We start from the raw sequence: 27,903 nt of genomic DNA, 5'->3' as shown, positions 1-27,903 counted from the left end.
GGGAGTTCCAAGGGCTGGTGGTCTCGACTATATTACCCTTCGCTAACTGCTCCTCCACGAGTTCGTTGAGCGCCTTCAATTTATCTTTCCTGAGCGGCCACTGATCAATCCAGACCGCTTCGTTAGTGGTCCAATCTAACTTCTGGAAAGGGCGCTCCACAGTGGCCGCTTCTAAAAATCCCGAGGGGTTTTCGGGATTTCAATCTTCACCCCCCATTGAGACATGAGATCCCTCCCCCACAAGGGAACCTGATAATCTGCAACGAATGGGCGTAAGTTTGCCAATTGCCCATCCGGCCCCGCAATTTGTACCACACTCTTTGAAATCCGAGCCAATTGGGTACCCCCTATACCCTGTATCTTCCCTGCCACGGGTTGCAATTCCCAATGTGACGGCCATCTCCTTTCAGGGATGATCGTCACATCCGCTCCTGTGTCAAGCAGACCTTTCATCTGTAAGGATTCTGCACCCTGCTTGACGCTGCAGTCTATGATGGGTTTATCCTCACCCACTACTTCCGCCCAGTAGACGCCTGGTGCGTGGTCGTCTACTGGGATACCCTCGGGAATGGGGATAAACTGGGCGATGATCTGGCCTTTAGGGAGGAAGTATGGTGGGTGAGTGCAGCGCGCCAGGAGAATGAGGTTCTCCGGACCACCTGGGAAGGTGATCGGAGAAATCTCAATCTCTGGGGGAGTGTGCTTGGTGTCCCCGATGGCAATGTACTTACTGACGTGTCCTAAACTCATCGTTGTCCCCTCCAGTGGGTCCACAGCAACTACCGTCCAGCGCTGGGACTGAAATAAGATGTCACGAACAGTAACCAAGTGTCGCGTCCGGTATATAGGCCATGTCCGATTCTGTGATTCCCCCTCCCCTGCGAGACCTGCCCCATTTCTCGCTTTGCGCGGGACAGGTTCGCGCTGCGCTCCTAGTTTTTTTTTTTATTACCCCCTCTTTAGCCCCTCCTCCCAAATTGCTTCCCAAATGTCCTCGGCAAGGGTGGGCAGCTGGACAGTCTCTTGCTATGTGACCCGGCTGCCCGCAGCGGTAACACTGTAACGGCCGTGCAGGTGGTGGTGGAAACTGGCCCGTCGGTTGCTGGGTCACGGCTGCAGTAGGCATCCTCCTCGGCGCTGGCAGTGGTATGGCTTTGGACACCCCCACCATTGGAACTTTCTTGGTGCAGGCTTCAATGAGGATGTCCAGCGTCGGAGGCGGGTAGAGAGGCAGGCTGAAGATCACCTGCTTGCAGGCTTCATTCGCGTTGGCTTTAGCTGCTTCTAACACAAACTGTTCCTGCAGCTCCGCTTTCTCTACCTGTTTTTCCACCTGAGTTTGCAGCCTGTCCACAAACTTGGTAAATGGTTCATTAGGGAGTTGTTTGATGTTCAAAAAGTTAATCTGGGGTTCCTCCTCGGGTAAAGTGTTGAATGTTTTTTCTGCTGCCTCCGCAATTTTGATCAGTACAGGCCGGGGCAACACCCTGGCCTGTTCCTCTGGCTTTGCCCAATTCCCTTCGCCGCACAGGTGATCTAGGGTAAGAGGGTTTTCATCCGCGTCAACCGCGGCTTCTTCGCTGTGCAACAGCTCCGGAAGGATGGCCTCTAATGACCTCTTCCACCCCTGTTTCCACAGCTTGAATTCAGCTGGGGAAAGGAGGCAGGAAAATAATTCTTTTAGGTCATGAGGGACCATTTCATTCGTGGAGAAGGTAGCTTTTAGTAAACCCTTAAAATATTCGCTTCTTCTCCCAAACTCCTTCTGTGCTTTACACAGCTCCCTCTTAGTCTGGAAGGAGAAGGCTTCCCATTCTCGGTACCTCCCCCCCCTTCCACGAAAACTGACCGGTGCAGCAAAGACAATTTCTGCCTGTTCCGGGTTCTGGTCCACAGGCTTGTCACTTCCGGTTTTCAAAGTGTGGGAACCAGATATAGGGGCATGGGAACCGGAAGGAGGAGCGTGGGAACCGGAAGGAGGAGCGTGGGAACCGGAAGGAGGAGCGTGGGAACCAGGAGCCGGAAGGGGCGGGGCTGGAGGACTACCTGAGGAGGAGGGTGTGAGGGAGGAGCAACAGCAGGAAGAGGCGGGGTTTGGGGGTGTGGAGTTGATTGGACACACCCCAGAGGAGGAGGAATCTCTCGAGGGGAAGTAGGAGGGGTCAGGGTAGGAGGAAAAGGAGGAGCTAGGGAGGAAGGGGTTGGTCACGGGGGGAAGAAAGGGATTGTGGGAAGAAGAAGCACAAGAGGGGGGGCTGACAATGCGGTCCCCGCCATCTTGTGCCCTCCGGGGGCCATTTTGGGGCTCGGGGAAGGAATAAGGGAACATATGGGAACAATAGGATACTGGGGGACACAGGTTCTGGGGTAAAAACTGGGGGTTCACAACTTTATTTAACTGGGGATCAACAACCTGGGAAGCACTTAACTTGGGATTAGCAACTGGGGAAGCAGGGGGATGGATAGGGGCTCTGGCAGCTTGGCCAGGGTTGCCAGGGCAAGGGTTCTGAGGGAGACGTGGGGAGCCAGGGAGACTGCTGCCACTGTTGGAGCCCTGTGTAGCACAGGCTGCTCCGCAGGTCTCCCCCAACTTAGGATCAGGGGTTGAGGCACACGGGGACTGGGAAACTGGGGAAACTGGGGAAGACTGTGGTGGCTGTCCCTGCACTTCCCCTTTTTCCATTAGAGCCGAGTGAATCAAAACAAAAAGTGGAATCAATTTTGCAGCTGTCTTGTCCCCCTGATTAACTAATAATGTTAATTTGGTTCCAACTGAATTCCAAAACAAAATTGAGCTTATATTTTCAGGGGACACTTGGGGGTAATGCAGGAACAGCCAACACACCAGTCTTTTTACCCACCCTCGGGAAAACTTTTTACCCCCACCCTCAAGGACACCCACAACTTGGTGAAAAATCCCCCTCTGCTGAGCCGACATGCGTGCACCCATCTCTACACCCCCGGCTCAGCAGTCCCACCACCTCCTAACAGCAAAGGACAACAGAAAAGAACAGAAAATAAGGGTCTGGACCTGCACCACCTTCCCCCACCCCGGGGAAGCCCACACTTTCCCCTCTGGGGGACTCACCAGGTCCGGACAACAGCTGTAGGAGGTGTCTGCGACCCCGAGGCGATCCTCTGCACGCTGAGGGTTGCTGCCTCGATCCCCGGGAGCGCCACCCAACAAAAATGGGTCTGCTTCCCACCGGGGTAGCTGCCGCCCAAAAGTCTTTGATATTCCACAATCCGATAGACTCCTCCGGGGGTCTTCAATCCACAGGAGAGAGGCCCCACGTTGGGCGCCAACTGACGCTGCGCTCTACACTTTTCCAAGCCTCGGGCTAGCCCTGGACAACTTGGCTAATGGCAGCGCCAAGAGTGGGGAACGACACAGGAACGACAGTCCACGTGCCGAACCTCCAGAGCTCCTTGCACTCGGGCTCTGTAGATCCCAGGCGTCGCGGGTCTCAGTAAAGGGATGGAGGAGGCTCAGAGTCTCTTTGTCTTCCCAGGAACAGGTTTTATTGAAGGGTAAAGGGAGCAATGACAGGGGAAAGGACTGGGATGGTAAGAGAGGAGAGCAACTGAGCCCCGAACAGCTCTGTGCTTCTAAATTTAAAGAGGGGAGGGTACAAACTGAAAGACCAATCAGGACACAACCTGGGAGGAGACGAAGGAGGGGTTTACAACACTTGGGACCAATGAGAGGAAAACATGGGTGGGGCGGTGGTCACAACACCAATGGGGCCTCGAGTAGGGGATGAAGGGCATGGAAAATGCTGGAATAAAGGGCAGGATTAACAATGACGGACAAGGGCTAGGGGCAGGCTGAGGGTGATAAGCAGGGAAGATTCAGGAACAATGGGAGGGGTTTACTAAATTGACAGCTGGGCAAAACCACTACCTGACAGTAACAGGGGGATAACAGGAACATACCATCAAATCAAACAGAATTAACAAACAGAATGCAACACATATATATAAAAATATATTTTTTCTTAAAGCAATGTAGAGCAAAACTAAACCAGGGCCTGACTAACCTATCATATATGACTTTACGGCAGCATGACTTGAACACACAGCTCATGGGCTGATAAGATCCCTGAGGTGCATCACTGGAATTGCTACAAGTTTTACTTACCACAATTTTAACCAAAATCTGACTTAAATCATGTTATATCTCTTTAGATGGAGGAAGACAGACACGAACAAAACAACCCACAAACAAAAAAAACCACCCAAAACCCCAAAACCACAAAACCTACACAGCCCGGTAATACATAGAAAGGCACCTGATAATATCATTAGTAGCAGATATCTACAGCATCCTAAGTGTACTTAAGGAATCAAGATGAATTTTAAAAATATCATGAAATACAAGAATTGCTGGCATTCAAAATGTAACTCTAGCCTATGTAGCAAGTCACTAAAATGGCATGCAGTTGTAAATCATTAAGAGTGTGCAAAACTATACAGTTTTGCATAAAGTGCTGTATGTACCCCAGTTTGCTAAGCTTGGCAATATGACACAAAGTGATGAAGTTAAGGATGTATCCTACCTACCTCATCTTTCCTTTTCCTTTCCCACCATCACCCACTGTCCTTTAAACTGTACATTTAAAAATTACACAAAGGCCTTTTCAGGAATTGTAGTTCAGAAAAATGTTTCAAGTATATTTATCTTTCAGTGTAAACTTGGGGACACTATGGTTCAATTTTCACAAGCTCTACATACTTACAGCTTCTCTTAATTCAATTTGATTTGCAATTATTTCAATCTGTTCAATACCTCTGGCAAAGGAGTATTTCCTATTACTCATTTTACTCCTATTTAAGGAGTGCTGAAATCCATGCTGTAACTTGTCCAGATTTAAATCTAAACATGACACAATTATAGAAAAACAGAGTAATACTTTATCTGATCACTTGGGCTCACAAAACCAAGTCCTACCATATCTGTTCATACAGACTCATTCTAGGCATTGTACACAGATCTTTAACACTTGAATTCAAGTTACTATAGTACAGCAGTTGCTCTTGCAGGAATTGTGCAGTACACGTAAAAGTATACAACGGGTCTCTTCTTTACTCTGTATTTTAGTGATCCGTATCGTATCTGAGGGGAAAAACAAAATTATAATGAAGTACTAAGTCACATGAAATGGAAATATGATTCACCTCCCCACTAATCCTATTTAGCAAATGTCTTCCAATGTGCTTTGGACACCCGGTTTCACTAAGAGAATCTACCTATGACTGAATAAGATAAAGTTTCAACAGAACTGGGCAAGAAGAGTAAGTATCAATTGTTTTCCTGGAATGACCCAAAACCTTTTATGAGACTTCACAGAGATTTATACTGGAGTATCTTTAAATTTTGTGATGCATGCACTAGGATGCTAAGTAGGATCTTCTCTTTGTAGATCACAAAGAGTCAGGCTGTTTGTCTATGGCAACTAAAAAATTCTGAATATTCTTTATCTATTAAACAGCAGATGTTTAAGTGTGCACAACACACAGATAATATTATTGTTATCCATACCCCTTTCAAGGCGAACACTTCCTGAAATTAGGCTTGGTGGTGCCAAAATTAGCATTTCAAATACAGAGTCTGTTTCGTCTCCTCTCCCTTGCTCCTTGCTTCATTAATTTCATACATATATTTCCCCTAAACACATCAAACTACAAAAGCTCCAAACTTAGATATTGTTGTCACATGCTTTCTTCCCCATTTAGCATTCTGGAACCCAGTTATTGTTGACAACTTCTCCAATATTAAAAATAAAAATAAATTTCTGCACTATGAATAATGCCAATATACACTGAAAGAACAAACTCAATTAACCAGGATTATACTTGCTTCTTTACGGCCTTTAATAGTTTTCACAGACTTCATACTCTGAGTTCTGCGAAGGCCTCTCGGAGCAAACATTTCATCCTCTGAATGTGTCCCCTCCATCTCTTCATCTGTTTTATCATCTCCAGGATTTTTTTCCAGTGGGGTTTTCTAACCTTTAGAAAAAAAATATTTAAAAAATAGTAGCTGTAACTTTTTGACTTCTAAGAAAGCAGCGATTTTTATCTTGATTTATGCTTTTAGATGATGTGCTTATTTCAAAACAGAAACATCTACTTTGCCACGAGTTTGGTACTTCTAATCCTGCCACTTGGTTCCACATGTATGTAATGCAGTGCTTCTTCAGTTGTCAAGACTGAAATCACAAGTTTGCTGACATCTTCTGCTTTACACTGAACTGCAAAAACTTGAGTGATTGTCTAAAGAAGTACCTAAGATTTTAGGACACAATCCACATGAGAAGGTGGTTACACTTACAATAAACCTTTAAAGATCCCTCCCAATACAAACCATTTGATGACTTGAATTCATAGGATCTTTCTTCATACACTCATCCTCCTGCATTTTTAATACCAAAGCTTCTTTCATTTCGGTAACACACCAAAGTACTGTTAAGAGTTGTTAACATACTACAAAACCAGGACCAAGATTATTACCGAAGACTCTCACTAGAGGGCACTAACTGCTTAAAAATACACTCTGAAAGCTGCGTGGGGTCCAACAGCCCCGAATCTCCACCACAGACCTATCGCAAAGCTACCAAATCCAGTCTGATTCCTTCCTCCACTGAACACTCCTTTCATCCCAGAATCTACTGGCGGTAACACTCAGGAACACCTTTTAGACTCTAAACCAAATTTTATCAATGACCTGTGTACATTTTATCTTAAGCCAATATTTTATTTAGGCTTATCTAGTTTTTTTCATCAATTTTTTTCCCTAGAAATTAGAATCACATCATCCATTCCACAGCTACTTGAGACAAACATTCGGTCATTCTCTTCTGCCATTTTAGAGGCAACATGTCTCTGCATCCAGTACAGTTTCAATTAATCTTTTTCAACACAGAAGATTTGAATCACATCTCTTTCTCTGTTTCAGAGTAGCAGTGTTTGCAGTGACACCAATACTTTTTTATCTGCATTTGTAATACCTGATGCATCAGCATCCCATCTGCCTTTTTCACAGCAAGAGCACTGCCAGCTCAGCATCATCCTACAATCCACATCCTACAACTAGGCCTTTTAAATCAATTTGCAGAGAACTCCTGGCCCAGACAAAAAATTAGATCCAGCTCAGCACAAGAGAATATTGCTACACAGTGTTCCTAAATCTGTGTGTACTTTTGATCTTTTTTAAATTCCTAATGCTGAAGAAAACATGAGAGGTGTATGCTAGATGAGACCAGGACCAGAAAAAATTAATTAAGTTCAACTAGCTGTAAGAAAGCTTTTTGACATTTGAGATTGAATCTCACAATCGGTGATTATTTATATAGTATAAACTGAAGAATTTTTTTAAAAAAATTAGAGCATTTTTAAGCTATTTCAGATAGGTAAATAATGCTCTATTACTGAGGAACAGATCCTGCACAACAGCTGCAGTGACATTATCTCTAGTGCAGCTCTTTGTGAATTCTTGTCTTTCTCTCCAGCCAGAGGCTCCAGTTCACACTGCCCTGCACAGGATACCTTCTGGAAACTCCAATTCAGATTAGGTCCCTTCAGCTGGTCACCTATTCCTTAGAATGGGCTAGCACACTATTCGTGAAATTCCTTGGACCCCACAAATGCTATCCCTCCCCAAAATGGAGGGATGAGAAGGAATGACAGTCTTAGGTGAAAAGAAATAGCCCAGACCCACTTCTTTTGTGGGAAACAGCAGTTCCTATACATCACAGTCTTGCTATTTAAAAATTACGTAGTTAGCAGACCTTCAGCAAAACCTTCCTTCAAGCATCACAAGCTCAAGGGCAAAGTGATGATGACAATAACAGTATATGTAACATAATAATGAAATAATACTATCTTTCAACAAGACCATATATTGATCACCACACACCATCTTCTGAGTGTTAATAGACATCAGTCTATTATGACAACTTGATGCCTTTATTATTCGTATCACCATATACAATTTTACATTTTGATCTATTACTACAAACCTGGTGTTGTGGTTTTAAAGCAGTAACTAAAAAATCACTAGAAAACTTACTTATTTCTTGCTGCGAGATAGAACAAGAGCAAAACAGGCTTAAAACTTAAAAGGAATAAAGAAAGTTTATTAACAAAAACTACAAGAATAAGAAACCAGAATAAAACCTCCAGAACAATCCTTCTCTGCCTCACTACCCAACCATTCCCTTGTTCACATGACAACATAGAGACAAAAAAAACTTTTGTTTAAAACAGTCCCAATTCTTGCTAGAGTCTTTCCATCAGTCTTTGTAGAGAAACAGAAGTCTTCTTCTGCTATCTATGGAGCTTCTCACAAGAAAACTATTTCTTTTATAGCTTTTTATTTCTCTGATGCCAGCTGCCTGGAAATTCTGCCATCGGTTCTCTCCTCTCATTTCACATCACTCTGAGGTGTGTTATGTGTCAAATGAGTCTAGGGATGTCATTTTTAAGGCTGAGTTATTCAAAGGCAAAAGTTCTCTTCATGTGTCTCTGTGAGCTTCTCTGGAAACAGAAGTGTTCTCTTTGCCTCTTAAAGGCTGCAAATCTTCAACTATTACTCTCCCCCTCTGTTCCAGCATCTCACAGTACCACAACCACTTCACCATTTGCTCAAAATCCTCACTTTGAAACACTCCATTCCTCCCAATATACTGCCATGAATTAAAGTTTTTTTCAGAACACTACTGTCCATCTCCATAGCTTTAACAGAAAAATATTTCAGCTTATTAAAGCATCTTCTTCTTTCTCTACCTCCTCTGAGGTTTAATTCCTTTCTTCACTATCTTTGATAGTTTATAGGGTCTCTTTTACATGCTGATCACTTTCTCTCTCTGGAAAAAAGGATTAATCTGCAAGTCTCATCTGGGTAATGAAAGGGTTAAAATCTTGCCCAGGCCTGGTAGGTGGTTCTCTTATCTCTGCCAGAGCGGTGGCTAGAGATGTCTGCAATGGCCTCTCCTTACTTGGCAGTCTCTGGTAAAACTCAGCAGTGGCAGAAACTGCAACCGAGCCAGGGGAACTGGCCTGATCCGGCCTGGGCCTGCTCACCTCCCCGCCACTCCCCTCCGCGACCTTGTCTGGCCTGCTGTGGTGGAGGAGGAGGCTGAGCCGGAACCTGTTACTTCTTCAAAAGCCAGAAACCAAAGAGAACAAGAAATTCTCGGGTTTAGGTCTTAAAGTAGGTGTTCACAGGTTGATCTCACTTTTCAATGGTCAAAACCACTGTCAGTTCTCAGAAATAGCTAGTTATTGGTCGGAGAAAAAACTCCCATCAGCCTCCAGCAGTTTTAACTTCCCTGGCTCTCAAAGCTAATATTAAAGGTGAAGAACTTAACAGAGATATAAATATAAAGCAGGAGATTGGGAATACTAGTATCATAAAGTCACCCCAGGACACCTGGTGAAGTAATTTCTATTAATTTTCTCTTTTATTTACTGAGCTTCCATATGTTTTCATGTTTAACTTCTTTTACATTTGTCACAGAAACACTACTTAATCATATAACGTTTGACTTCCAATTAAGTTTTACTTTGGTAATAAGTTCTTGTTGCCAATTGGCAATGACAGGAGTAATGAATACAGTGTGATTACACTGGGAGTGGATGAGAGAAGAAAGTAATTCAGGAAGAATTGAACTGCCATAATTTACTTTGAGTGTACTCTGTTTAAGTCTACTGGAGTTCTTTGAGGCCTTTTCCATTTAGAAAGAGGGTAAATGTATTTCTGCTCTTCCACTTTTGCTTTGGGTGAATTGTTCTTTTAGGCAGGGAAAAGAAAAGATACATACCTGAAGATTCACTTGCAGAGGCTCTGGTTTTCTTTTTAGCTTCTGGCAATGTCTGATAAGGTCTCTGTCCAACAGACTCATCTCCTTGTATAGCAGTCAAATCATGCATACTGAAACTTCTCAGTTTCTCAGTTATTGCACCTTGGCTCTGAAATACAACAACAGTATCTTTGGAAACCAGGCAGAGGTTTAACTTTGCTGCTCAGCTTGGGTTAAGATGTTTAAGCCCATGCTTCCTTGCTGCACAACAAAATACATTGAACATACACATGCAGCTGCTTTACATCTGATTTAGGTATTACTTTTACCCATGCTTAACTGTACATTGCTTGCAGATGACAAAGTTACACATGCTAGCAGCTTAATTACAAATGCTGCACTTCACTCCTTTAATCAGAGCAAATAAAGACGTGGGCGAGGGCAAGTGTTTAAGAGAAACACACATCAGAAATGTTAACTTCAAGCATAGCAGCTCAAGGTAGCATGACAGTAACACCTGCATTTTAAAGAGTATGGTTGAAGATAGTTTTCTTCTGCTATTTTATATTTTATCCTCCACAAATCTGAATAAAGTGAAGGAGAAACATGTTAAAAATACAATCTGTGACATTAATTCAAATAACTGAGAAACTGGCAGCACTACAAAAGGAGCTCCAGTTGACAGAAACTTGAAACTACAAACCAAAGAGGTCCAGCCTGGACTACAGGATAGCAAGTTCTCTTACTAGTATAGCTTCACTGACATAATACCAATGCAAAATCGAATGCTACACAGGAGAATAGTTAATCACATATGAACATTAAGTATTCCTTCTCCAATTGTCTTCACTTCTTTTCTGTATGGAACATATGGAAATTTCCCTGTTGGAAAGAAAGGTCATCCAGCAGCTCTTTCATCTTACATTAGATGATGTTACTACTAAAGCATTAAAGATTAATTTATTACACAAGCAACTAAAAGAATATGACCACGAGTAAAGTACTCAAAGTCATGTTAAAATAACACCTTATTCTTCCCTCTCTGGCAGAAGGCAAAAAATAACCATTTTAGGGAAAGGTTAACAAGCCTGTGCATGAATTCCACTTCAAGCAAGTGTTAAAATAGTTAATTTCATTCTTACAAATGAAGATTTTAAGTAAAATTCTTTGTTTGATCAGCATGTTAGCTAGCAGGAGCAGAAACCTGGGTACAATTCCATACAACTTTTTCTGCAACAGCACCAGCAGAAGGCAATTCTGGTGTTGCTGGCCACAGCCGTTTGTTCCCGCACTTATGACAACAACTGTTTGCCATTGGTAGACCAGCATACTGAATTATTCCATGCTAAGAATAGCCATGTAAAGTGAAGAGACAATTGAATGAAAGCTATTTGAGTTTGCTTGGGTACCAAAGGGCAGGAGGGAAAAGTGGCTGAAACCTAATTTTAATTTTCTAATGACTAGCTATTAGTACAGTATATAAAATTAACATAGTGAACAGAGTGCTATTTAAGCACAAGAAACCTATTATAATTCTTACTCCACCATTCATACATTGTCACCAAACAATAACAAAGAAAAGGTTTCTTGTGAGAGAAGTAGGAGCCTTAACTTTTCTCTCTCTTTCTACAAACTTGTATGATTACTCAGTTCTCAAAAACTTAAGTACAGCTTGCCTTTGAGTTAAAAATGCCCTATGAATGCTGTACAGTGTCTGTATTAAAGGTTATAGAAATTATGAAGTCAAATTGATTTCCCCAAAATGGCTTAAGACAGGTCTCCTAAGGTTCCTCCTAAGGCAGAAAAAATCCTGCCCTTCCACTACTCCACTTCTTGCACTGAAAAGCATTTCAAGTAAAATACATCAGGAACCAGCTATACTTTACCAGCTGCTAGGACATGGAGAAGAGGACTGGGGAAAGAACTGCTTCTTTTGACAAGTAACAGCTTACAGTATATACATTACTCTGCTATAGCATAAAGACTGTTCATCAGTCCATGTCCAATGCTTGAAGAGGACTTAAGTCTCAGTCACTGAATGCTGGTGAATATGTAAAATGGGCCTAGTTGGTTCACAGCAGAATCCATACAAATTCAGCACAATTCCACTCACCAAATGTGAAGAGTCTACTTAAAATAGTGACAGAAGCTGGTTTTGGCCAGCAGCAGAAGTATAGAAAGACACTTGTTTAGTTGCCCAGAAAGTTCATTCATCATGTGATATGCTACAAAAAGACATTTGGAAATTGTATAGCAACTAAACATAACAACTAAAATACTAAGAATTCACATTACAAGCCTGTAGTTCTTATTCCACTGTAGATAAAGGACTAGATCCAAGCTAGGAACATTCAACCCTATTTTCCAGTGAAGCTTTTGGATACAGAATTTTGTTTTTCAAAGGGAAAAAAAAAGTCAAGGATGTGCCATAAAATAACATTGTGCCCTTAACCAAACTGCATGGTTGAGCTGGAGCTCCTGTGGCGCCTCAGAGAGGACGTAAATGGGCCCTTCGTTTCAGAACTACTTGCCAAGATGGAAAGTTTTACTCAAGTTACACACAGTTACACACAGAAAGCATTGAGAAGTTTGAAAGGATATGTATACAAATAAAGATGCAGTACACATGCCTGAGAGTCACAGTAGGAGTGGGAGTTGCACAACAACCGGACAGTCCCCATCACACATACTAACCCTATATAGATACTCCCTACAGTGCCTCCAGTCTCTATCCCACCCCTGGGAACATCCAGTCTAGCCAAATCAAGATTGATATCTACTTTAACTCCACTGCATAGACTGAAGGACAAATTCAAGGTGTTCTGTGGGAGTGTACATATCACTGTGCTTACACTGCATGTAAGACTTAAGATTCTTCCACCCCCATGCTCAAAAGCAGCTGTTAATTGCTTTCTGCTGAAGCAAAGCGTTCTGTGAAGATCTGGATTACTATCAGCTTAGGATAAAAGTCTGGCTGAAAAATATTAAATTCTTTCCTACTGCAGGAAATGTGTGATTAAATGTTCTCCACTGCAGGAAATGTGAGAGTAACATTGACATTTAAAATAATGCTTTAAGAGCTTTGATATTTTGTTTGAAAGGTCAGAGTTACAGCTTGAAAGCAACATGTTTGCCCTAAAAACTGAAATTCAGTTGTAGGTGGAGCAGAAGAGGACCTCCTGCTTCCACTCCCATGCCATGGATATGGCAGAAGCTGCCAGCTCTCCGCAGATATACACACTCCAAGATGCTGCTCAGGAGAAGATGGCAGAGCAGTTACCACTGGTGGCCAGTTATACTGACAGTTCCTGCCAGTAAGGAAGGTATACATTAGGTTGCACTCAGGCCAGAGGCTGGTGACTAAATTACAGCATAAAAGATTGAGACACATATATTTACAATGCCAGGGGAAGAAAAAAAAAATTTTAAAAAAATCACACAACTTAGCACTGAAATTTCTATGTATGCAAACACTGAAGAGGGATGAACTGTGAAGTCTGTGTGTTGTCTTAAAGAAAATGCAAGTCTTTGAGAATGATTTTTCTTCATTATTCAATAGCATTTCCTAAAACATACTAACCATTTTTTGGAGTCCACATTCATTAACAGTGACCAATGTGACCAATTAAAGTCATAATATGTTTTTAAGTCAATTTTTAAAAATAAATAAAGCCTATTTAAGGGTCTCCTTTCAAGTCTACTCAGCCTCTGGTATGTTATTAGTATGCAGTCTCATCAGCTGACCCTCATAAATGAAATTACATTTTCTATTCTGTTATTGAGCATGTGCTTTTACAGTCTGTATGCTTAACCCAGGGAAGTAAACAAACACCACTTTGTCTGCCTCAGGGACTCTTTGTTCTTTAAATTGGACTTGCACCCCCCACTGGCCGGGATCACTGACAGAAGCTGCCTGCCTCCCTTGGACGAGTTCTCAATGGACTCTACAGCATGCAGTACCCACATTCTCAGCTCTTCTCTCCCTGATCCAATCCAAGCTGACAGGGAATGACTTCTGTTCCCTCTCAACGTGGAGAGGGACTCCTGTCCCGTGAATAACCTCTGCAGCATGACAGGCTGTCCCAGCAGGGAGGAGGATGAAAGCAGTACTGCTCCCCATAGTGATACTGGCTGTGTGCCACAGCTGGCTGCAAGATACCTCCTTCCTCTGCCATGTCCTGAGTGAGAACAAGGGGAAGTGTGAGCAAGGCCAGGAGAATAACAGTCAATTAGCAAAAGGGCAGCAGATTCAGGATGACTAGAACACATTCAGAAAACACAGCCCTCAAAACATATTATCATCACCAATAACACTTTACAAATTAACACTATTTGTGTAACCCCATAAGCTGTGAAATACCCCCCGAGTATTTCACAGCTTAATTAGCAGTCCCCCTGCTCATAATGATAAAGACACCAGCTTTCACTAGTAGCTCAAGAAATCTGAATGCATGGGTTGGCAGAAATTGAAACACAGAGGTAACCATCATCTCAGAAGACCTGAAAAACAGAGGAGTATGAGATGTATCCAAGTATGAGATGTAGCACTGGAACCTAAGCGCTGTGAATATAATTCCCCCAAATCCATAAACAACTGAGCTATTGAGGTATCTTGTTTTTGATTCCTTAACTAATAAAAATTTCCTTATATACAAATTCAGCACAGACTATCATCTCTAAATTTCCTGAAATCAGGATTTCACAAAGATTTGTTTTCTGACATGCTTATTTAACACTATTTTGCTCATGTATTTAGTAGGTTTTGAAACACTACATTTTATATGACCAGTGGCTAACTAGTACCAGCTAAAAATACAGTATGAGAATGTAAGCTATAAGTCAATACTCTTGCCAAATACATTTAAATTTAACTATAGGGGAGAGGGTTTCAATCTATGTCAAATTTCAGTAGACTCACCTGGCTGGCTGCTCCAACCTCCCTAACAGAGCCAGCATTACCTTTTAATGGTAATCCCCTATTCCTTTGACAACCCTTGAAGAAAATCACTCTCTTCCACATTTGATATTCAAAATATTTCAGTAAGTTTCCAAGCCATTTTTAACACCCTCCTAAAGTCACTATAAGCAGTTTTCTTGGACACTTTAGTGTCTTTTGACATAGGTTTAATCTTGCACATGTTTAGCCTCTCCCCCTCTCCTAATTTGAGATCTGCTATGTCAGAATAAGTATGTGTGCTCTATTTAAAAAAAAAAAAAAAAAAAGAATAGTGGTGAAAATGTGTCCTGATCCCACTACTTCAATTCAATTCCTGAAATCATATAGCATGCTCCACCAGCTCTTGGTGAAGGGATAATAATTTCACCTGCTAGAGGCAGCAGTTAACTCTTGAAAAACAGGGAACAAAATCAAGAACGCATGCATTGTGTCCATTTGCTTGCATGAAGCAGGCATGCTCAGCATTTTGGAATGACAAACATAAGAGGCTTAACATGCCAAAATAAAGATTTTATTTATTTTTTTTTCAGTGAGTCTTCTCTTTCATCTGTTTAAAAATCGTGCCTATTTTAGGTCTTGGTATTGTGGTGGTTTTTTTCGCAAGCATCTGATCTGCACTGAACTAATTCTGTACAAATATTCATGAGCGTGTTTAACAAGTTTTAACAAAAAGAGCAGGCATCTTGCGAGTCACAGCTGAATAGCAATGAAGTCTAAACATAGACATTTCAGAAAAAGTTATTCATTATTTCAGAAAAGATTGAGGAGATATTGGTGTTATTTATTTTACAGTACTTCAGTTACACCCTAAAAGTTACCACAGAAATATCCAACCATAGCCAAACATGAAGAACACACACAAATCCTAGGAATCCTTACAGGCACTTCTTGTAATAAATTTGTAATGCAAAGAACTTGAATTTTAGCATTTAGCAATTAAACTTGATTTCCCCATAGAGCACTTTGGGTGTTTGTTTGTTGGGTTTCCTTGGCTTGTTTAAATAACCTATTTTCACTCTGGATACTTTAATTCCTTTGGTGGTGCATTCTATTGCATTCAAAATTATTTCATGTCTTAAGGCATTATTAAGAATTTGAATAATGAAGAAGAAACCCACAGTGATCAAATGCAATCACTTTCTCAGTATTTTAGGCTCATTATGACCATATTTTAAAACAAAAAGTTACAATGCTATACCAGCCACATGCATCTTTAAGAACAGAGAAAATGAGCAAACAAGATATACACGACTACTTTTCCAAAGCTTTTTGAGGTAGCACGTAAAAGTGTAGTTTTCAGGAATGTCTTTTATTTCTAATGCAGAAAGTTCACATAGAAGCCCAGACATTTAAGTTAATGCCAGCTGTACATACTCGACTTTGACAGGCAGGGATCTCTTCGTTGTTTTCTGTTATCTACAGACAGTGTTCAGGTTTTCAGTGCTGTTACTATGAGCACAATGGTTCCATTTATTCCCAGGAAGAAATTAATCATGATTGCCTTAAACCTGTGATTTCACTTGGACATACAACTTTTTCTCTCTATACCTTTTATTTTTTCTTTTTTTCTTTTTTTTTGTGTGTGTGCGTGTGTGTGTGTGTGTGTGTTTTGGTTTGAATTACTATTAGGTAGGATACACATGGTCTGAAGTATATTCCCTTCAGTGGTGCACAAATTGGTTACAATCTTACATATTAGCCTGTATTTTGTCTTTCTAGACCCAGAGCCGTCTGAAATATTAAAGGTAGTGAATTTTTGCGGGAAGGTAATCGAGAAAAAATGACAGATTACTTCATAATTTAATGGCAAATCCATGGCAAAGAAAATGTATTCTAAACACCAATAGGCAGGCTTATGCTTAGCATAATAATTTAATAATTCACTCAAGTTGCAAACAGGTTAATTGTGTCAAGATAATTTTTATCGATGGTAGTAGTCCTTCATGCCTAAATTCATTATGTGGCATTACCTCAGGATGATTGGAGAAAAACAGCAGAAAAGCCAGAAGTCCTTTAAAAAGTTTGTTTACCAGTAAGAAAGCACAACACAGACAGAAAAGAAACAATGGACATCTATGTTAAAAGCCTGCACAGAAAACTGAATGGTAACTTTTGAATTTAGAGTAAATTGATCCTCATAATCCAAGAAATAACTGCAAGCCATCTTAAACAAAAAAACAACAAACGTACTATGAGAAGAGGGCTGCAAGCCTTGAATTGTGTCCCAGGATTTCAATACACTTGCAGAATTTATCTTTTTTATATAAGAGTGGTAAATCCCCAGTGCAATGACACTGTTTGATATCAAGCTCAAAAGCAATTAATGCAAGCAGAAACTTACCTTTACAGCTGCTGTCACTGCAGCAGTTGCTGCCAAATTCAACTCCTGCCTTCCAAAATTCACCATGGTCTCATAGCCTCTTTCTTTGGCTTGGACAATGTACTCATCAATCTCCTAAAAGAAAAACGTATTTAAATTTTAGAGGGCTGTTCATAAGAGAGCAAAGTTACCCCACAGTATTATTTTCCCATCAGTAAAGGAAGACAGAAAAATATTTAAGAAAATATTTAATGGGATATATCTTTGTATACAGGTGTTTTATTCATTACAACTCTCTCATTAAAAAAATTATTATATGTGGTCAAACAAGAAGATAAAGTACATCACTTCAGTACAGCTCAGAAACGTTGCAAAATGTTCCTTAGAGAGTGTAAGCTTAACTTGTTGGACAGAAGTTCTTCAAGAAATATCATGCATTTCAAGAAATAACATCATCTTACATGAAGAACTCAGTCAGCTCCCTAGAAAGGTAGAGTCAACTTGCAAAGAACTTCCAAACCCACAGCTTTGAAATAGTTAAGTACCAAGGACAAAACAGTTACGACATTTATCTCCAGCTCTGGTAAATGCCTGGAGTTGAAGATAAAGACTGCAAGGTACTTCCCAATAGTTTGGAGAGTACAGGGAAGTATCCCTCTAGCTCACAAAGTTGCAAGTTGTTTATTGCACAACATTCAGAATGTCAAGATACTTGCTCTGTTCCTATCAGTGACAATCTTACTACCTGCTTTACCTAATAAAGGCCAAGCCTAGCACTGACCTTCAGGAATGCTCTTTTCTGTAGTGTGAGGTTTCTCAGTGCTTGTCTTCAGACCTTTGCTAATTGCTCTTTCCCCTCATCCAAACAGGATGCTGAAAAAGAGCTAAGCAGAGCTGTGTCCCTGTCATACTTTGATTAAAGCAAACCATCTTCTGGCTATTTTTATGTTTGGGTATTTACTGCTGCAGACTGGTTTACCCTTTAAACAAGTCTCTCCTCTTGTCAGTTTGCAAACCAAAAAAAGTCATTGATGTCAATCATCCTGAGGAGTGTTATTCCTCATTTATGCTAGAAAAAAATGTTAACATTAACAGCTTTTAGTAAAGCTGTGTTCATACATTCACATGCTTGCAGTAGAAAGTTAAACTGCATCACTTCCACTTAACTGGGCTCCTCAGAGTGCATCAAGTAGAGCAGGGCACACGAAACTCTCATGTTAATAGGAAGCAGGACCTGGTCTGCTCAGGCAAGTTAAACAAAAGCATAGACATGGACAATCATGTGCACTTGCTTCCGCTAGTCCAAATTCATGCTGCCTGGCAATACAGTAACAAGCTGCTCTGCTCTTATACTGTATCTAGCAACAGCTTTTATTTCAGCACATGTTGTTTCCATATTAGGCATTAAAAATCTGAGAAGTTATTTCTTACCCTTTCTTTAGAAGAAAGCAGTGGGTGGAGGAATTTTCTGTAGATTAAACTTGTCCCTCTAGTATATGGGGAAAGGAGCCAGGTAACAAAAGCTATCTTCAATTCATAGTACAGTGGAAAGCTACAGACAAGTTAAAGGTTGCACAAAATCAACAACTGCAGTAGAAAATGCACAGTAACTAATCTTTATAAAGAGATCTATTAAAAAAACACAATTATATTAGCATTTAGGATTCTTCAAATACAAGAAGTTACATCAGACAGAAATTAAATGAGTTACGGATTTATGGACTGTCATTTAAGCAATCAAAACAGTTAATATGCTTGTTTTTCATTATATATTCCTACACAGAGAAATTCTAGGCCATCCTTATAAGAGTTTCATTCTCGTATTCAGTTTCTACAGTGGAGCTAGAAATGTTATAATCCCTACTTCAAGTAACAGTGTATAGCAAATTTGAAAGCAGATGCTGTTCATCTATGCACCAAGATCTTTTCCTGTAAAATGGGCTATTAAATTAACGTGACTTCTTTATATAAAATAAATCAATACAACTCCAAAAACATCAGAAACAAATATAGTTTCCTCTACAGTTCATAAAAAGCAGGGTCTTACCAAGAGACTGTTAGGTCAGTTATCGTTTCAGTAACTATATAAAGAGCACACACAATCCAGTACATCATCCAGCGAACCTGAAAATTAAAATAGCATCTTCACTAAGAGCTTTAATTTCACTTTTAGACATAATATACTATACACAGTACAGTTTTTTCCGAGTTAGCACGGCAAGACATTCAACAGTATCTCAGTCTTCATAAACCAGGTATCAGGTGAAATGATCAGGTGAAGATTCCAGAAGATTTCTGTTCATAAGTAGGATTGGTGGCAGCTGCAACAAGCTCAATGAAATGGCTGTGTCACCAGGATCACAAGCTCACATAGGTTGATTTCACAGATTTGATTCTCTCTCTACAAACCTTTAGCGATATAAAAAAACCAGTGCGAGATCAGTAGATTATCCTAAGTATGGAAAACAAATCCCACCATAACACTAACAGCTATTTCATTCTCTTCCACACTCAACCATATGTTCATACCATGCACATGAAAGTCAGCATTAGTGAAGCATCCCTTGCTTTCATTTCACAGTATGTGTTATTCAGCTTCACATTACCATTACATTCCACCTGTGTGATTACTGGTATGGTATTAACATGGAGGCAAGGCAACATAAAGAGCATTTGCATGGAGATTTTAATTCTATTTATATGCCAAGAACTACAAAATTCTTGTTAATTAAAAAGTTTATGTGTTAATGCTTCAGGGATTTACAGGTAGAAACCTATTTTTGTTTATGGCTTATACTATATATCATTGCTTTGAAATCAGACTTAAAGTTCTTAAAATAGTATAATTTGTTTTATAACAAGTAAGATAATCACTCCTTTTTCTTGAGCATTTGTTCAAATTTGGTTGCATCAGCTGATTACATGTTTCAGAATAAATACTACAGAAATAGTTCCTATGCATTTGTCTTCCCTAAGCTAGGAGATGCCAAAAGCAATGTATTTCCAAAATGGGTCACTGCAAACCACCACTGGTTATTTGTACAAACTGAACATCCACATGTTCTTTAAATTCCTAGGAAAATACCCTGCAACAATGCATAACCATTTAGAAACAAACAACCCCCCCAAAAAACCAAACCAGCAAACAGTAAAACAAAACCACCACAACTGTTAGAGACTAGTTGGAGCCCTAAATTCACGGTACTCTCTTTCAAAGGGAGGATATATATATTCCTTTGAAGGTGTGTGTATATATATATATATATATATATATATATATATACACATACATACACACCTTCCCACACAGGATGTGGCTCTATATATGTGTATATATATATATATATATATATACAGAGGATGTGGCTCAGATTTAATCTTCCCTTTTAAAACAATCTTATTTGTAGTGGACTTAAGTAACTACTCTAAACCTAATGATACACTGCTGCCTATTTCATGGATGTGCATTATCGTTTAAAACCACTTCCTCTGTCAGAACCTGAGACCCATTTATCTTAAATGCTTTTCTGTGTTTCAGTTTGACAAGAAACTCAGTCATGTGATAACATTCTTCAATTTCTCAGAGGATTTAGATATTTTAGGGTTGAATAAACAAAGACAAATGTATGCAACAGCTGAAGTCATTGCTGACAGGCCATGTGATATTTAGACCGGTGACCCTTCCATGAACCAGAGTCAACACCTGAATGAAAATCAAATCTAACCTTGCCCCATCAACTTAAGCAGAATGCAATGCAACCTTTAAGAATCCTTCCAAGACTGTATTTTTCCCCAATATAATTTATCTAGGTTGTTCCTTCTTTAATCAACATCTATTAATCCAATTAAGAACAGTGTAAGTGGAATTTCTCCTGGGCTTCTAGGAACAGTAAAAATGTCTTGCAGGAGGGCACAAGAGATCTGCCAGGAGACCTCCTGAGGACTAGGCAAAGATTCTATAAACCACAAATCATATTCTAGTATGCAGTAACTAATGCAGTAGGTACCACAAGTATCAATGATGTAACAAATGAACATGTGTGACTTAGAGGGGTTTTCATAGCAGAAAAAAAGAGAAAAGGACATGAAAAATTGAAGGTCAGATTTCACACTACTGAACACTATCACCTACTTTAAGTAACAGAATCTTCAACCAAGTTTTATTTTTCATGTTAAAAAAAGTGATTACAGATTTGTTTAGTTGAGGGGTTTTTTCCTAGCATCCAAGCGTTAAGCTCATCTTGGTTGGTTTTGTCTGAAGCACATTCTTTCAGGTCAGGATTTTGAAGCCAGTATTTGAAAAGGCTGGTCTGTTCAGACATAAAAACTACATTTCAGATGCTTATTTCAATTGCTTTGATGCAATACAGTGAAAAAACATCTCAAATATCTTAGTCAACTCCATTCAACAAGGAGAATTGCAAGAACAAATAAATCTCCTCAAAGGCCTAGATTCTAATTTTTAGCACTGAAGTCCGTAAGATTTTTAAATTACCATAAGCAGCACAACACCTTTTTTCGCCCCCAAAATAATCTTTGACCAATTTTCTGCATCATGACCTACACAACAAGTCAAGATGTCTATTCTTTTTGTTTGGTTGGTTTTTTGTGGTGGAAGTAGTGGCTGGGTAAAATATTTTACTGTTACAAAGCTCTTATCAATTCAGCAACAAGCATAGATGGCTTCTGAGCCACACAAAACCCTGGAAAGGAAGTTGTGCTTGGACCATAATGTGAGTGGCGGCAGACTTTGTGCCATTTCGAAAGCTACATTTAAATCTAAAACCTTTACTGTGAAAGAAGATTACCCTGTTGGGAAGACGACAGCCATGGATCATCCCTAAAACGTATCTGGACAGTCAATACAATCACCAATGGAATGATAAGAATGCGTCACAAAATCTCCACCAATTCCCAGAACATCCCACAAAATTCCCTAAATCTTCTCAAAACGAGACCAAAATCTAGAAAAAATCATACCAAATCTCCACAAATTCCCACAAAATACATGAAAAATCCCTCAAGATCCCTAAATCGCCTCAATATCCCACAAAATTCCACAAAAATCACACAAAACCTCCACAAGTTTCCACAAAATCTAAGAAAAATTCCTCAAAATACTTCAACTCTCCTCAAAACCACACAAAGTCCTTGAAAAGGCCCACCAAATTCCACAAAAATCCCACAGAATCTCCACAAATTCCCACAAAATCTAAAAAAAAATCCTCAAAATTCTTCAAGTCTGTTCAGGATCCCACAGAATTCCAGAAAAATGCACAAAAATCCTGAAAAATCCCACAAAAATCCTAAAATCTTCTCAAAACCTTAAAAACTTCCAGAAACACCCCGCAAAATCTACACAAGTTCCCATAAAATTCAAGAAAAATCCCACAAAATTCCCTAAATCCCCTTAAAACCACACCAAATTCCAGGTACATGCCACAAAATTCCCTAAATCTCCTCAATATCCCACAAAATTCCACAAAAATCACACAAAACCACCTCAAGTTTCCACACAATCTAAGAAAAATTCCTCAAAATTCTTCAAGTCCATTCAGAATCCCACAAAGTCCTTGAAAAACCGTACAAAATTCCAGAGAAGTCCCACAAAATTCCCTAAATCTTCTCAAAACCATACCAATTCACAGGAACATCCCACAAAATATCCGCTGGTTCCCACAAAATCACACAAAATTCCCGAAATCTTCTCAAAACACGACCAAATTCTGGAAAAAATTCCACCAAATCTCCACAAATTCCCACAAAATACATGAAAAATCCCTCAAGATCCCTAAATCGCCTCAATATCCCACAAAATTCCACAAAAATCACACAAAACCACCACAAGTTTCCAGAAAATCTAAGAAAAATTCCTCAAAATTCTTCAAGTCTGTTCAGAATCCCACAGAATTCCAGAAAAATCCCACAAAATTCCTGGGAAGTGCCACAAAAATCCCTAAATCTTCTCAAAACCCAAACAAATTCCTGCAGCGTCTCACAAAATCTCCACCAATATCCAAAAAATTCAAGAAAATTCCCTCCAAATTCTTAAAGTCTCCTCCAAATCCCACAAAATTCAAGAGAAATCCCACAAAATTCCATGAAAATCCCACAAAATTCCATACATCTTCTCAAAACTCAACCAAATTCCTGCAACATCACACAAAATCTCCACCAATTTCCACAACATGCAGGAAAAATCCCTCAAAATTATTCGTCTCCTCCAAATCCCACAAAAATCCCACAAAATTCCAGAACCATCTCACAAAATCTCAAAAAATTTCCACTAAATTCAAGAAAACGCTCACAAAGTTCTTGATAGCCCCTCAAAAATCCAGAAAAATGCCACAAAATTCCATAAATCTTCTCAAAACCCAACCAAATTCCTGCAACATCTCACAAAATCTCCAACAATTTCCAAACAATTCAAGAAAAATCCCGCAAAATTCTACAAGTCTTCTCCAAATACCACAAAAATCCCACAAAATTCAAGAGAAATCCCACAAAATTCAAAAGAAATCGCACAAAATTCTGTACAAGCCCCACACAATTCCCTAAACCTTCTCAAAACCCAACCACATTCCTGCAACATCCCACAAAATCTCCAACAATTTCCACAAAATTCAAGAAAAATCCCTCAAAATTCACTGAATTTCCTCAATATGCCACCAAATTCCTGCAACATCTCACAAAATCTCAACAAATTTCCACTAAATTCAAGAAAACTCTCACAAAGTTCTTGAAAGCCCCACAAAATTCCAGAAAAATGCCACAAAATTCCCTACATCTTCTCAAAACATTACAAAATTCTACAGACATCTCACAAAATCTCCACACATTTCCACAACATTTAGGAAAAATCCCTCCGACTTCTTCAAGCCTCCTCCAAATCCCACGAAATTCAGGAGAAATCCTCAAAATTCCACGAAAATCCCACAAAATTCCTTCCATCTTCTCAGAACCCAAACAAACTCCTGCAACATCTCACAAAATCTCCACCAATTTCCACAACATGTAGGAAAAATACCGCAAAATTCTTCAAGTTTCCTCCAAATCCCACAAAAATCCCACAAAATTCAAGAGAAATCCCACAAAATTCAAAAGAAATCCCACCAAATTCTGTACAAGCCCCACACAATTCCCTAAATCTTCTCAAAACCCAACCACATTCCTGCAACATCCCACAAAATCTCCAACAATTTCCACAAAATTCAAGAAAAATCTCTCAAAATTCACTGAATTTCCTCAATATCCCACCAAATTCCAGAACCATCACACAAAATCTCAACAAATTTCCACTAAATTCAAGAAAACTCTCACAAAGTTCTTGAAAGCCCATCAAAATACCAGAAAAATGCCACAAAATTCCCTACATCTTCTCAAAACATTACAAAATTCCACAGACACATCAAAAAAACTCCACCAATTTCCACAACATTAAGGAAAAATCTTTTCCTCAAAGAACTTTGAGGGTCTTTTCTGGAATTTTGTGAGATTCTGCAGAGAATTGAGGAATTATCTGTGATTTCTCATGTATTTTGTAAGAATTTGTGGAGATTTGGTGGCATTTTTGTTGAAATTTGTAGGGTTTTGAGAAGATGTAGGGAATTTGGTGGGATTTTTGTGGAATTTGGTGGGCCTTTTCAGGGACTTTGTGTGGTTTTGAGGAGAGTTGAAGTATTTTGAGGAATTTTTCTTAGATTTTGTGGAAACTTGTGGAGGTTTTGTGTGATTTTTGTGGAATTTTGTGGGATAGTGAGGCGATTTAGGGATCTTGAGGGATTTTTCATGTATTTTGTGGGAATTTGTGGAGATTTGGTGGGATATTTTTCTAGAATTTGGTCAAGTTTTCGAAGATTTCGGGAATGTTGTGGGATTTTTCTTGGATTTTGTGGACATTTGTGGACATTTTGTGGGATGTTTGTGGAACTTTGAGGGACTTTTCAAGAATTTTGTGAGATTCTGCGTAGAATTGACAAATTATCACAAATTTTTCATGTATTTTTTGGGAATTTGTGGAGATTCTGTGGGATTTTTGTGGAATTTGGTGGGCCTTTTCAAGGACTTGGTGTGGTTTTGAGGAGAGTTGAAGTATTTTGAGGAATTTTTCTTAGATTTTGTGGAAACTTGTGGAGGTTTTGTGTGATTTTTGTGGAATTTTGTGGGATAGTGAGGCGATTTAGGGATCTTGAGGGATTTTTCATGTATTTTGTGGGAATTTGTGGAGATTTGGTGGGATATTTTTCTAGAATTTGGTCGTGTTTTCGAAGATTTCGGGAATTTTGTGGGATTTTTCTTGGATTTTGTGGACATTTGTGGACATTTTGTGGGATGTTGGTGGAACTTTGAGGGACTTTTCTGGAATTTTGTGGGATTCTGCAGAGAATTGACAAATTATCACAAATTTTTCATGTATTTTTTGGGAATTTGTGGAGATTCTGTGGGATTTTTGTGGAATTTGGTGGGCCTTTTCAAGGACTTGGTGTGGTTTTGAGGAGAGTTGAAGTATTTTGAGGAATTTTTCTTAGATTTTGTGGAAACTTGTGGAGGTTTTGTGTGATTTTTGTGGAATTTTGTGGGATAGTGAGGCGATTTAGGGATCTTGAGGGATTTTTCATGTATTTTGTGGGAATTTGTGGAGATTTGGTGGGATTTTTTTTTAGAATTTGGTCGTGTTTTGAGAAGATTTCGGGAATGTTGTGGGATTTTTCCTGGAATTTTGTTGGATATTGAGGAGATTTTGTGGGATGGTTGTGGAACTTTGAGGGTCTTTTCTGGAATTTTGTGAGATTCTGCAGAGAATTGAGGAATTATCTGTGATTTTTCATGTATTTTGTAAGAATTTGTGGAGATTTGGTGGGATTTTTGTGGAATTTGGTAGAGTTTTGGAATGATTTAGGTCATTTTGTGGAACATTTCTGGAATTTGGTGGGGCTTTTCAAGAATTTTGTAGTATTTTGAAAAGATTTAGGGAATTTTGTGTTGTTTTTCTTGGATTTTGCGGGAAACTGTGGTGATTTTCTGGGGCGTTTCAGGAATTTGGTCAAGTTTTCAGAAGATTTAGGGATTTTTGTGGGATTTTTGTGGGATGTTCTGGGAATTGGCAGAGATTTTGAGGGACATTCCTATGAATTGGTAGGGTTTTGAAATGATTTAGGGAGTTTTGTGGGACTTGTCTGGAATTTTGTGGGGATTTTTCTGGAATTGTGTGGGATTCTGAGGAGACTTGAAGAATGTTGAGGAATTTGTTTTAGATTTTGTGGGAATTTGTGGAGATTCTGTGGGATTTTTGTGGAATTTGGTGGGCCTTTTCAAGGACTTGGTGTGGTTTTGAGGAGAGTTGAAGTATTTTGAGGAATTTTTCTTAGATTTTGTGGAAACTTGTGGAGGTTTTGTGTGATTTTTGTGGAATTTTGTGGGATAGTGAGGCGATTTAGGGATCTTGAGGGATTTTTCATGTATTTTGTGGAAATTTGTGGAGATTTGGTGGATATTTTTCTAGAATTTGGTCGTGTTTTCGAAGATTTCGGGAATGTTGTGGGATTTTTCTTGGATTTTGTGGACATTTGTGGACATTTTGTGGGATGTTGGTGGAACTTTGAGGGACTTTTCTGGAATTTTGTGGGATTCTGCAGAGAATTGACAAATTATCACAAATTTTTCATGTATTTTTTGGGAATTTGTGGAGATTCTGTGGGATTTTTGTGGAATTTGGTGGGCCTTTTCAAGGACTTGGTGTGGTTTTGAGGAGAGTTGAAGTATTTTGAGGAATTTTTCTTAGATTTTGTGGAAACTTGTGGAGGTTTTGTGTGATTTTTGTGGAATTTTGTGGGATAGTGAGGCGATTTAGGGATCTTGAGGGATTTTTCATGTATTTTGTGGGAATTTGTGGAGATTTGGTGGGATTTTTTTTTAGAATTTGGTCGTGTTTTGAGATGATTTCGGGAATGTTGTGGGATTTTTCCTGGAATTTTGTTGGATATTGAGGAGATTTTGTGGGATGGTTGTGGAACTTTGAGGGTCTTTTCTGGAATTTTGTGAGATTCTGCAGAGAATTGAGGAATTATCTGTGATTTTTCATGTATTTTGTAAGAATTTGTGGAGATTTGGTGTGATTTTTGTGGAATTTGGTAGAGTTTTGGAATGATTTAGGTCATTTTGTGGAACATTTCTGGAATTTGGTGGGGCTTTTCAAGAATTTTGTAGTATTTTGAAAAGATTTAGGGAATTTTGTGTTGTTTTTCTTGAATTTTGCGGGAACCTGTGGTGATTTTCTGGGGCGTTTCAGGAATTTGGTCAAGTTTTCAGAAGATTTAGGGATTTTTGTGGGATTTTTGTGGGATGTTCTGGGAATTGGCAGAGATTTTGAGTGAAATTCCTATGAATTGGTAGGGTTTTGAAATGATTTAGGGAGTTTTGTGGGACTTGTCTGGAATTTTGTGGGGATTTTTCTGGAATTGTGTGGGATTCTGAGGAGACTTGAAGAATGTTGAGGAATTTGTTTTAGATTTTGTGGGAATTTGTGGAGATTCTGTGGGATTTTTGTGGAATTTGGTGGGCCTTTTCAAGGACTTTGTGTGGTTTTGAGGAGAGTTGAAGTATTTTGAGGAATTTTTCTTAGATTTTGTGGAAACTTGTGGAGGTTTTGTGTGATTTTTGTGGAATTTTGTGGGATAGTGAGGCGATTTAGGGATCTTGAGGGATTTTTCATGTATTTTGTGGGAATTTGTGGAGATTTGGTGGATATTTTTCTAGAATTTGGTCGTGTTTTCGAAGATTTCGGGAATGTTGTGGGATTTTTCTTGGATTTTGTGGACATTTGT

General features: G+C 39.5%; 1 protein-coding gene and 1 pseudogene across 1 annotated transcript; both read right to left on the bottom strand.

Annotated features, from left to right (window-relative positions):
• Nucleotides 1-249: 249 nt before the first annotated feature.
• LOC147654506 (uncharacterized) lies at nucleotides 250-4,047 on the bottom strand. Its single transcript, XM_086883812.1, has 4 exons — nucleotides 4,041-4,047; nucleotides 3,357-3,504; nucleotides 3,089-3,267; nucleotides 250-1,650 (listed from the first exon to the last, which is right to left on the bottom strand). The coding sequence occupies exons 1-4, from the start codon at nucleotides 4,045-4,047 to the stop codon at nucleotides 812-814; spliced, it is 1,173 nt and encodes a 390-aa protein (XP_086739938.1). The 3' UTR covers nucleotides 250-811.
• Nucleotides 4,048-5,836: 1,789 nt separating this feature from the next.
• Nucleotides 5,837-19,195, bottom strand: LOC147654505 (receptor expression-enhancing protein 3-like; annotated as a pseudogene).
• Between the last annotated feature and the right edge of the window lie 8,708 nt (nucleotides 19,196-27,903).

The sequence above is a fragment of the Cyanistes caeruleus genome, chromosome 3 (assembly GCF_971803275.1).
Source record: "Cyanistes caeruleus chromosome 3, bCyaCae1.hap1.1, whole genome shotgun sequence".
Taxonomy (NCBI): domain Eukaryota; kingdom Metazoa; phylum Chordata; class Aves; order Passeriformes; family Paridae; genus Cyanistes; species Cyanistes caeruleus.
Note: the sequence above shows the minus strand (reverse complement) of the source record. Positions and strands in the feature narration are given on the sequence as shown.